General features: G+C 43.5%; 1 protein-coding gene across 1 annotated transcript; it reads left to right on the forward strand.

Moving 5' to 3' along the window:
* Positions 1-51: 51 nt before the first annotated feature.
* oma1 (OMA1 zinc metallopeptidase) lies at positions 52-12,548 on the forward strand. The gene is made up of 8 exons (XM_069699154.1): positions 52-762; positions 3,103-3,331; positions 3,552-3,725; positions 3,820-3,927; positions 6,151-6,279; positions 6,455-6,529; positions 7,259-7,408; positions 9,923-12,548. The coding sequence occupies exons 1-8, from the start codon at positions 395-397 to the stop codon at positions 10,268-10,270; spliced, it is 1,581 nt and encodes a 526-aa protein (XP_069555255.1). The 5' UTR covers positions 52-394; the 3' UTR covers positions 10,271-12,548.
* The last annotated feature ends 324 nt before the right edge of the window (positions 12,549-12,872 follow it).

Genomic DNA, 12,872 nt, shown 5'->3' on the forward strand with positions numbered 1-12,872 from the left:
GACTTGTTTCTAGGGGGAAATCATTTTGGAAGCAGGAGCGTCAAACTGTTAAACACTCAAAGTTCCGTTCTTTCTGTCAGAGACTTGACGTTTCGCGTCTCAGGGTAATAAAACATTGTAGCTCCGCGTGTAAAGTGACTCTCGGACCGGTGTAAACAGTTCAGCGTGCCGCCGCTGGACAGCGGTAACCAAGGTTAATTATAGCTGGCGATGACATTGCCAGCTGAGAACAGTTCGGACTGCTTCAGATCAAATGAAATAAGTTGCTACAAAGTATCGTCGTCGTCCTCAGCAGTCATTTCTCCTTTGATATGAACATTCCCGCCGCTCTGACGTACATCTGTGTCGACTTGACTTGCGTTCGGTCAGTCTGCGTACGAGCTGCTTGACGACAATGGCTTTACTTTGTGGTCTTTTAAAGAGAAGTCGCTTTCCTTCTTTTTCTTCACACCTGACGCGAACCTTCTGCAGACAAGCGGCTCGTCCTGCGAACACTGCGTCCTCTCACTTCAGCTGTCACACGAGAAAACAAGGCTGCCGGCGAGCTACTCCGACCGGACCACCTCTGTTATTCTGCGGCAATGGGCGGACGGCGTGTGTCCAGGTTCGTTCTCAAACCACGTCACCGGTGCCCGGCGGTCCCGTCCGGACACCGCGGGCACACCGCTTCCACACGTCGGCCCGTCTGAGGGCCCTGCCGGTTCCCCTCATCTGGATGGTGATCAAACCTCTGCAGAAACTTCTGGCTGTTATAGTGGGCAGGTAGGAGACCCACCGGAGCTCTGCACTGGTATCATGAAGTATTCTAGATACTTTAGTACTTAATCAGTATCGATAAATCGGAGCATACATAAAATACACAATGAAAACTAACTAGTAAGGCAAGTTGGCACGTTTATTTGTATAGCACATTTCAACAACAAGGCAATTCAAAGTGCTTTACATAAAACCATTAAAAGCATCAAAACATCAGGCAAAAGAAAAGGAAATTTAAAAACAATTAAGAACATTGAAACATTAAAAACGGTCATTAAAACATTAAACAAGCTAAAAAATAGAATAAAAGTTGCAGTGCAGTTTAAGAATAAAATACAGTAGTAAAATGCAGAAATGCAGGAAATTGATCAACATTCTTGAATCTGGTTCAATTAAAGGCCGCAGCAAACAGAAAAGTCTTCAATCTTGATTTGAAGCAGCTGAGAGTCTCAGCAGACCTGCAGCTTTCTGGAAGTTTGTTCCAGATATGTGGAGCAGAAAAACTGAACGCTGCTTCTCCAAGTTTAGTTCTGACTCTGGGGACAGATAGGAGACTTGTCCCAGACAACAAGTCGGGAGGGTTCATAAGGTTGCAGCAGATCACAAATGTATTTTGGCCCTAAACCATTCAGTGCTTTATAAACCAACAGCAGGATTTTAAAGTCAATTCTCTGTTGGGCAGGAAGCCAGTCTTAGTGAGGACTCGAGCTGCAGCTGTCTGATTGACTTTTTACAGAGACCCTTAAACACACCGTTACAGTAGTCGAGTCTACTGAAGATAAATGCGTGGACAAGTTTTTCCAAATCCCGTTGAGACATAAGTCCTCTGATCCTTGATATATTCTTCAGGTGATAGTAGGCTGATTTTGTAATTGTCCTGATATGACTGTTCAGATTGAGGTCTGAATCCATAACTACATCTAGATTTCTGGTTCGGTTTGTGGTTTTTAACATCAGTGATTGAAGGTGAGCGCTGACTTTCAATTGTTCTTCCTTGGCCCCAAAAACAATGACTTTTGTTTTATCTTTGTTTAATTGAAGAAAATTCTGGCACATCCAGTTGTTGATTTGTTCAGTACATTTACCCAGCCCTTGTATGGGATTATAGTCCCCTGGGGATATAGTTATGTCGATTTGTGTGCCGTCTGCATAATTATGATAACACACTTTGTCTTTTCATAATCTGAGCCAGTGGAAGCATGTAGATGTTGAACAGAAGAGGCCCCAGAATTGAACTTTGGGGAACACCACATGTCCTTTTAGTCCGCTCTGATGTGTAATTAGCTACAGACACAAAGTATTCTCGGTCCTTCAAGTAGGATTCAAACCAGTTTAGTGCTGTGCCAGAGAGTCCCACCCAGTTTTCTAATCTGTCTAGTAGTATGTCGTAGTCGACCGTGTCAAATGCAGCACTGAGATCCAGTAATACTAAGACTGAAATTCTGCCACTGTCTGTGGATGTCGTTGAAAACCTTAACAAGAGCAGTTTCAGTACTGTGGTTGCTGTCAAAAGCCTGACTGGAAGACATCAAAACAGTTCTTCAGCAGTAGCATGTATAACATGTAAATGTTAAAAAATATATTATTTAATACATTTATACGTTGTGCCAATAGAAAGAAAGGAAATTCTTAACATTTATTTTAATATAATGCATACAAATTAAGAAATGCACATATCACTTTTTGGTGCAATATTATTTAATTAAATAACAAACACATTCCTAATTGTTTCATCAGCAACTATATTAATCACATCATTTAAATAATTACAAATAAAAGGCCTTCGAAATGTGTTTTATGTTTAATTAACTAGTTTGAATTATCATTTGGCAAACTTGGGGTACCAAATTGTGCATCCATTAGTGAGGCTTATCTCTATATTTTGATTTATTTTGGATCAGAAAACTGAATTGTAAAAACTTCACGGAGCTCTCTTCAATGCAGACAATTGTTTTGTTTAGTCATTCACTGAAGTTTTGGTTCAGTTATTTAATTTAATATTTAAGTGCCTCTTGAGTGCTCAAACAAAATTACTTTGACATTTTATGCATAGTAAATCATTGTGAGCATTTTTTAGAATGTTTTGGTGCTTTTTTCATGGCCTGGCCTCTTTGAAAATCAGATCATTGATCTCTGTCTGTATTCCTGCTGAAACCTCTGTTGCTGATGTTTTGACTTTTTAACACCAAACACGTTCATTTTCCCAACATGAAAGGAGCTTTAGATGATTCTTTTCTTTTGAGCATTGAGCACTGCTGGGAGTGTATGTCTTTATATGTACTGCATGAGGCTGTATGAGCTACATACATAGATACAGCAGACCTCGTGGCCTCCCTCTGTGTACAGGAGTATCAGGAAGTGGTGGGTGGCTCTACCAGACAACCGCCGGGAGCTCATGCGCCAATGGGCCTGGCAGCGTCGCTGGCATCTGGCAGCGGGGGCAGGCGTTGCTATGGTGATTGTAGCCCTCCTCCTCCTAACCCACCTGGATGAGTCCCCAGTGACAGGACGGACCCGCCTCCTGGTGTTCAGCAGGGAGAACTACATGGAGCTGGCAGCTCTGACTTCTGAGGCGGTGAGAGAAGGAGGAGGAAGAGGATGAGGGGCGGGGAGTTATAAATGGAAAATTATAAACAACCCTTTTACACACATTTTAAACAGGATTCACAGAGCCGGCAAAGAAAACACTCATGACAAGGAAGATGCTATATAGTTAAACGGATGGAGATAATGTTATATGATGAGAGTGAAATGAAATCCTTTATTAAATATTTATCATTGCCGCTGTGTTTCAGTACATGGAGGAGTTTGCGGAGCTGCTGGTTCCAGTCAGTGACCCTCGTCACCAGGTGGTGGAGCGGGTGGTGCAACATCTGGCACAAAGGAACAAGGACATCCCTCAAGTGTCTGAAGTCACCTGGAGCGCCCATGTGGTGCAAAGTCCCAACGTCAACGCTTTCGTCCTGCCAGTGAGGAAAAGTATTGTCAACCTTTTTCACACCTGAAAACAGGATCTGTAAACAACACGTGGCTCTGATTTGTACACTGTTTTGCTTTGTGTAGAACGGGAAAGTGTTCATGTTTACGGGGATGCTGGACACCGTGGCAGATGTTCACCAGCTCACTATTGTCCTGGGACATGAGATGGCTCATGCCTTATTGGGACACTCAGTAAGTACAAAACCCTCTGCAGACTGTGTTTGCTGTTGTGGCATTGTTCTTACGCCTGATTATATCCCCTCTCAGTGGTTCTCACCTGGTCCAGCCTCAGGACCCACAGTTTCACTTAGTCTTTAAGTGGCGAGCCAAATACGTGAAATTTGTGAGCCGCTCCAGTTTATTCCATAAAAAAAATAGTAATCCACATTACCTACATGTACTGTTACAAACAGGAAATTAAAACTGCAAGCAGTGATATGCGGCCCCTCGGGGCTGCCGGCTCCCCGATGTGCAGCGTGCGAGGGACCGCATATCCCTGCTTAAAGTTGCAATTTTTGGCTCGTTTCCTGTCACCAGCTACAACTATGAGCGAATATTACCATACAGGTGTCTTCAGGGCAGGAATGTTATCACACCTGTAATGTTTGGAGAAGTTTGGTCCATGTAAATAAGATTTAAAGCAACTTGTAGTTTCAAGGTGAGACGCTCAAAATGGCCACCACGTCATGGGCACACGCATCGATGAAAACGAATTCTTTTGATAACTTTTCATCCCAAACATGTTAACAGTGAACTGACTCAATTTCAAGTCGGTCTGACAAAATCCCTAGGAGAAGTTCGTTAAAGTACATGTGTAAATTGCCAAAAATGGCAACTAAATGGTGGACTTCCTGTTGACTTGACGAAATAGTGTAATGTAATTTTTTTGTACGTCTAGGTGTGATACACATGTCCACCAAATTTCGGGCATGTACGTAAATGTAGCCGCCGGGGCATCTCTTTAGGGGGCGCTAGCGAGCCGTTTGGCCACGCCCACTCGCGACTCCACTCGAATACAACATTTTTCGCTGGAAGAGATGTGTACCAACTTTCATGAGTTTTTGAATATGATAAAGCGGCCAAAAATGCATTTTTTTTGCGGAGAAAAATAAGGAACGAGAATAATAATTTTACGAATAACAATAGGGCTTTCGCATCTTCGGTGCTCGGGCCCTAATAAGTACAAAAAAAGTTCAAATAGGGCTAAAATACCTAATAAAATAAAAAGGCAGGCTTGTCTTGCTCTATCGTCATGTATGCTTTCCCTACAAAACTTTCCTCTTTATGTCTCAGTGACCTTGTTACACATTGAGAATCCACTTGGTGAAATTGTTTTCCTGCTGCCTCACAGCACAGTAACAACTGACCATCTTTGTGAGTGCAGCTACACAATAGGCAAACTGATACCTGCTACACCTGCATTTAAACAAATTATACCTGATTGTACCAGATTTTGTGTATTTATTCATTCAACGCATAGTTCAAACATTTTAGATGACACACACATACAGAGTTGTTCCTCAATCTGAAGTGCTGCAGCATACAAAGACAGTACGCTGACATTCGAGAGGCTTAGCTGATCAGGAGCAGACCTTGCTGTGCATGACGATGAGCCACTGAAAACACTTAAAGAGCTAAATAATGTTCAAGATCAAACTGTAGTCATTTACAAGCACTCAGAGTAGAAGTTACAGCTGGAAGTCTTCCAGGTCTCCACTACACAAGGATGTAAAACATGCATGTGGACCTCCTATAGGTGCATTACATGCTGCGTAATGCGCTGAGACGCCCTGACTGTTCACCATCATCACCCCTACTCTGTCTCAGAAGTATAACATTGGCTGATGTGGCATCAGTTGCAGTGTTGTTGCATCAGCCACTGATAAAAGACTCACTGACAATCACCTCCAAACGCTCACTAATCCTGTCTGCGCTATGATGACCAAAGTCCCGTCGACCTCGGGCACTGCCGTGCTTTATTAATTCTGAACAGATGGCTGTTTTTCTCCAGCTATAAAAGTTCATTCTTCTTGTTTCTTTTTTAAAAAGTGTCTAATAAAGTTGTGGGTATTTCAAGACTTTAAACGTCCTCAGAGGAAATGCTTGAAGGAGATTTTAATTAGATGAAGGGAATGAGCATCGATGGGCTTGGTATTACCCAGTAGGTATGCTCTATTGGATTGCCTGTTAAAACCTCTAAATCTGTTACAGCGTAAACGTTCCACTAAAATAGATGGGAACAATCAATATGTTCCAGTTGCCTCATTCACCCCTTTAAAACTTTCTACCTCTATTTTTCTCTCCTCATCCTGTTCTCATCCTTTTGTACTTTGATCCATTACGTTCCTCTCCTTTCCTTTTCTCCTCTGTCACCCCTCACCCACCCCCACCCCCCTCTCACTAACCTCCCTCCAGGCAGAACAGGCCAGTCTGTCTCATGTCGTGGACCTCCTGTCTCTTATTCTGCTGACAGCCATCTGGGCCATGTGTCCTCGAGACAGCCTGGCACTGGTGGGACAGTGGGTGCAGGACAAGCTTAAAGAGGTGAGGCATTACTATTCATCAAATGAACATATATGAAGGGACAGGCTGTTGAAGCCACAGTGAGTTTACTGTTTGAAAGAAATTAAAAAGAAGAGAGTTTATGTGAGAAAAGAGTGCAGGAATCTTGTAATTTCTACACACCTACACCTGAATCATCTCTTTTTGTCTCTCTTAGCTGATGTTCAGTCGTCCCTACAGTCGCAAACTGGAGGCTGAGGCAGATCAAGTTGGACTGCAGTTGGCTGCGAAGGTATAGTGAGCACCAATTTGTCTTTACTTATCGGGGCTCAACCCATACAAGGGACAAAAAGTCTGGATATGTGTCATTTTTATGTCCCAACTTTGTTAAAGTACAAGACTAAAGTTCTACCTTTTTAACAGAATATGAAGATAGTGAAGTCCTTGGTGATTTTCAGAGGCCATGCTTAACAATTAAGGAATTGAGTTTAAAACCTTTTTGCTCTTTATAGGATCATTAGTATTTTAAAGACATGAAATTTTCCATATTATTGAGCTGTAGCAAAGTGGCAGAGGGCTGGGTGCAGAGACAGGCAGGGAATATTTGCATATTTATAGATCCGCACGTACAAAATACAGACAACGTTTTCGTGGTACATCCAAGCTGCTTAAAGGCATTTGGGAATTTTTTCATTGACAAACTCCTAAATATGTACTATTGATAAACGGTGATGAGTTTTTAATGGGTTTAATCAATGCCACGAGAGACTTTGACGTTATAGAAATGTAGTTGCTGCCCTCACATCTTGTAATCTCTCTGCTGGGCACGAGGGGGCACTGTTGTCAAACTAAAATACAGTCAGGTGATTCGTCAGTAAGAATTTTTGTCTGAGCACAAGACAGAGGGATGCCACATTGAGTGCATGTTTCTGATTCTATGAGGTGTGTGTGTGTGTGTGTGTGTGTGTGTGTGTGTGTGTGTGTGTGTGTGTGTGTGTGTGTGTGTGTGTCCCCTACCCAGGCGTGTGCAGATGTGCGAGCAGGCCCTGTATTCTGGCAGCAAATGGAAATCAGAGATCAACTGACAGGAGAGCCCACTTTCCCTGAGTGGCTGTCCACACACCCATCACACAGGAACAGATTCACTCAGCTGGACCGTCTCATACCACAGGTACAGACACGCAGTAATTATCCCCTTGATTGATTCCCTGCTTATCATATAAGTAAACACAACCTTTATTCATGTGTTTGTCTCGAGTAAAAGATTTAAGTAAAAAGATCCTTGATGCCTATGTGAGGAGGAGACAGCCCTGCACCTTCCTGTTGTTTAGGAGAAACGGTAGCTTTAGGAGCTGTTGGAAGGAGTCTTAATGGAGCTAATGAAGCGTCTGGAGAGATGTATACCCACCTGCAGATACGGAGAGGAGGGCAGAGAGGAAGGAGAGACTTGGGGAGGAGAGGAAAAGTTGCAGGGTTTTAGGAAGACAGGAAAAACATTTTGCTGCGCCAGGGCCAGGGTGACTGCTTCACTAAATGTCTGGCAGGGTTTGAGTTCAGGTCCTGAAAGGAAACCGTCCCACATTAGCAGCTCAATCTCAGCCGGCTCGCGACACTGTGCTGGCAATGTGGCAAGACAATCAATGGTTTCTTAAGGCTAGAAGGAAATCAACGTGCGGCTAAGACACCAGTTTTCAGTGAAAAGTGTCAGCATCCACAGTCCTCACAATTTACGTTTGTGTGTTTGTGTCCGAGGCAGAGAGCGAGAGCGAGCAGTGAATTTAACCTTGAGTGTTCGTTGGACTGTTGGTACACTGTCAGGTGCTCCGAGCACAAAAGCCGAACAGATGGGTACGCCACTAATTGTCCATCAGGTGCCTGTGTCGTTGACTATGTGCCGGTTCTTTGTATCTGCTCACACATCACATCATAGCCCTGTGTGGTAGATTGACCTCTAGCAGCAGTCGTTGTCGAGGCCAGGCTGAAGCCACAGGCAGCCAAGTGATGAAGACTGTTGTTTGGGGATTAATCGCCCTGCTGTGTGTGTGTGTGTGTGTGTGTGTGTGTGTGTGTGTGTGTGTGTGTGTGTGTGTGTGTGTGTGTGTGTGTGCGCGCGCGCGCGCAAGCTGAGAAAACTTTCTCACATCGGTATCTCACATCAAACTGTTCGATCCAGCACGGCGAGTACAGATGAGCCAGTTAACAGCTGAGCTCAGTCAGGTGAAAGTGATGCATAATGTGATGTTTTTAACCTTGCGAAGGGTGGCGGCCTCCAGCTACTTAACCCGACTCTTCTGGAGGCACTCCACCTCCACGAGTGCGCTCATCATCCTTAAGCAAAGCGCATTAAGTCCACTGGTGGCATGAGAGGGAGAGCGTGTTGAGTTGGAAGCCAAGTGCATGTATGTGCTCAGTCTTGTAGGTGATTCTATGTATAAGATTAATGTGTGTGTGTGTGTGTGTGTGTGTGTGTGTGTGTGTGTGTGTGTGTGTGAGAGAGAGAGAGATATAGAGAATGTATTAAACTGCTGGGAAGTGGCTGTTGTTAGTTTCCACCAGCTATGTTTATTTAACCTGTAGCAAAGCAGCATTCGGTAATATTTTTAGCCGAGCTAGCAGCATGACTTTATCGTGGTAATGTCGATCTGTTGGTTGCACAGATGCAGTATATCTTAGCAACTGTGACAGTTATAGCCTGGCTCCGCCCACCTGCTGCTCACATCTTCAGCCTTTGCTGTGATTGTAGTCTGGAAACTGTTTACGTTAAGGTCTGCTCAGCCAGTCTGAAGGACCGACCAATCAGTGCCTATATGGTAGTGGCTAAGTACAATGATGTTGAAGTCAAGCGTTTATTTTGAAATGTTGTTCCAACAATGCCGGCGGTGGTCGAGTTCGATGAGGCGGTTCGTACAGTTGTAGCTATGCTGGCAAATATTGAGGAAATGAAGCTGGACTCTACATTTAAAAAATAAAAAATAAATAAAAAGTCTGCAACGATCAATTACTGACCTGATGTTGCACTCTGCTCACGTTGGGGGAGGATCTGTTGTTTACAGCTTGGTCCGTTTCGGTGCAGAAAGTCTGTTATCTGGTGGTCAAAGCCGATCGGTTAAAGGCTGCTCCGATAGTTTCAAAATAAAATCGAGGTCTGCTCCTATTATGATATAGGGTTTTGAAACAACCCTCAATGGAGTGTGGCTAGACGCAAATATTCACAAATTAAATTTGGGTCGAGTATTACAAGGGTAAAGTAGTTAGCCAGCTAGGTAGGTAGCGTTGGCAGCCTTGGCAAGTTAAGTAAATCAAATTGTGTGTTAGTGTCTGTGTATTGTGTTTATTTACAGCAGCAGCTTCTTGTTGGTTGATTCAGAATTACTTTGTCATGTTGAGCTTACAAGGTCTAGAAAAGCAGTGGGTGTATGATTATCTAAAAGGTGAGAGGGTGATGACAACACTACTGTCATGAAAGGTGAAACGATTAAAACAAGGTATAACTATGAAAGGTGACATGGCCTGAAATAAAAGTGTTACCTGGGAAAATGCTATTAGGAGTATTATATATTATAAAGATTTGGGGGTGTTTTAAAGTTAATTAATTTTGTGTTGGATTTAGAGTACAGTTTTACTTATTTTGTTAAAGTTTCTGCAGATATACTCGAAGTTTTTGTCCTTTGTTGTCTCTGTCCAGGCTCTGGAGCTGAGGGAAAGCTGCGTCTGCCCTGCCCTGCCCTCCACCGACCCTCGTATCGTCTTCTCCAAGAGCGTCCGTGTGTTGCTTGAAAACGCAAAGGACCAGGGGGGAGGAGGGCCAGAGAGGGCACGCAAACCCCACCTGCCCCACAAACCCACCTCACTCCCCACAGGACTGCCTGCAGCACTGCTTCCCCAAACTGAACCTCCTCCTTCCCCAAATGTGGATCAGTTAAGCAAAGGTCCTCCACCAGTTGGAGCTTCAGAAACAGTTGTGGCAACCCCTGTCCCCGCTCCTGCTGCTGGGGAGGGATCCCAGCATGCATTGCAGAGCATCATCAGCTGACTGTGGTGTTACATGCTCACAAACTTCCTTCAACAAACTTGACTGATTTTGTTTACTACTGATAAAAGCCATTTCACTCTGGCCTATTCAATTTCAGAGTCTCCGGGTGCACAGCTGGTAAAAGGGTTACATTCCCACCCAACATCATGGCAGAGACTCATACTGGTTAGTCAGGGTACCACCACCATGGAGGGTGAAGCTGGAGGTGGTAATGTGACAAGAAGTGTCTGGGCTCCTTATAAATCAGGAGAAAATTGGGGTAAAATGTCAGCAGAAATAAACAGGAGAATGTTATCCATGCCTAGCAACTACAAAGATGCCACGTTAATTAGATAACCTTGAATGAGGAAAAGCTGAATTAATTAGTAAAGCTTCCATACATTATGCGATTAATATGTGCATTATTCATTGACACACGGCAACAGATGAGAGTAAGCACTTACAGTATGTGTGCATGTCGGAGGCTGCGTCCACGGCAGGCAGAGGACATCTACATTCTCATTATGACTACTGCATTCTCATGCCACACACACGCCACTTTATGCATTTTCTAGCCTGAGGGACTTAATGGTGTAAATTTATGCCGGGTTGTTTGCAGGTTTTAAAACACAGCCCTCTGCACAAGAATACCAATATGAACTGTCAAGCTTTGAGAAATCTTTTATGGGATTTTTTTTAAATCTTATTTAACAAGGCAAGTTGACTGAGAAAACATTCTTATTTACAGCAACAGCCTGCGGGAGCAGTCGCACAATAGAGAGGGGAGGGCAGTTATGGTTCATATCTTGGTAATCTTTTCTGTGTGTGCTGAAGTAAAATGGTACACTTGGTTACACTGTGAAATCAAAATAGTACTGCTGTATTGTAATTTAAGATAAATGATTTTGTTTGTGTCATGCTTTTTAGGTGCTGAGCCTGAATCAGCTTTCAAAACAACAGTGAACAGTCTAACACCCGCTGTGGAAGCTTTGTTTTACTGCAGACAGAGTAGGTTTGTATCAAGTGGCAACCCACTGTGACACCACCCACTGGTCTGTGAACTGCTGTTTTGAAGCCTCAAGCAGTGTGGCGCTTTGGCTGTCACCAACTTTTGGAGCCAGAAGTGACCGTATTTGGACAAGTTGGGGAAAAGTGAGAGGTGGATCAGACTGAGAACCCGAGGACACTATGTCCCGCCCACCTGTGCTGGCAACCTAACTGTACCCTAGGCATGTAAATCAAACCAGAAACGCCCCCTACAATACATGTCTTTGATGCCTAATATCTAATTAATGATGGAATTATATTCGGAAGAACCACCAGAACACTGATCATGACGAGTGAATTTAGCAGATGGCATTTTGACCACTTGGGGAAATAATGTATTGATTATAGCTCAGATGGTAGAGCAGCTTGTTCGATCTATGGGTCCTCCTGTCCACATGCCAAAGTGTCCATGGGCAAGACACTGAACCCCAATTCTCTCCCGATGGCAGGCGAACACCTTGCATGGCAGCTCTGCCGCCATCGGTGTGAATGTGTCCGTTAGTAAGTGAATGGGAGGCAAACTGTAAAGCTCTTTGATAATGTGATGAACTGATAAAGTGCTATATGAGTGCAGACCATTGACTTTGTATTTCATGAGAGAAGTTGATGCTTTTTGAATGAGAGACTATTGGCACCAAAGGTTTTTTGGAGCCAGCACCTAGTGGCTCTCAGTGGTATTGCACTTTAATGCTCCACAATTGGCTTCACCTTTCAAACTTGGAGGCCACATCCATTTTTATATACAGTCTGTGGTCTATATTAGAATAAGAGGTCAGTGTTGGGTTTTGTGCAAAACAGTACAGTGAAAAGCCAAGGGAATATTATTTTGGGGGAAATTTAAAACTGGAAAAAATGTTATATGTATTTTGGCTTCTTTTTGACTGCAAGATCCATAAATTGACATGGATCAAAGGGGTGTATTTATCAACAACATAAATGAGGATTATGAAAACACAGTGTGATATCAAATGTGTGTGAAATGAGCAGCCTGTGTGACATTGCATAAGAACATCAAAACCCTCTCATCGTCACACCAGCCAATTAGACAGTGGATGAAAGATGAATTTTCTTTTGAAGTGTTCGTATGTGTATCTATGTGTACTTATTGATGCCAGGCTCCTGGGAAGTGTTCTTGCTGGCCTCTCAGAAAGATGTAAAGTTTGGAAATCTCAGACAATATTACACTAAGCCAGTTGTAATCAAATGAAAGCGACTACAGTCAGCCGCACCGCAGCTCTTTCGTAACATTTGCCAACTGTTACAAATTCAAGCTTTTCGAATATAAGATCCAACTCGTGATATCTGTTGTATGTGTTTTAAACAGGTCTTTTAGGATGCATGGCTCCTATTCATTGTAAAGGAGACTTCCTGTTCCCTAGCCACATTGTCATGGGCACACTTACTGAAGCAGCTGGATGCAGCTTCCTCACCACTCAGAGAGAAATTGGAACATGAGCAGGCAACAGATGACATGCTCACACCCAGAGGTAATGGTAATGAGCGTAGTACAATACACACACTGCGCTGAGTAATTGTAGCGTACTGCTGGAGTCTAAACAATACTGCGACAGAGGGC

The sequence above is a fragment of the Brachyistius frenatus genome, unplaced genomic scaffold (genome assembly GCF_029030835.1).
Source record: "Brachyistius frenatus isolate BFR_SWC_R1_liver_20210118 unplaced genomic scaffold, ASM2903083v1 Contig_29, whole genome shotgun sequence".
In the NCBI taxonomy this organism is placed as follows: domain Eukaryota; kingdom Metazoa; phylum Chordata; class Actinopteri; family Embiotocidae; genus Brachyistius; species Brachyistius frenatus.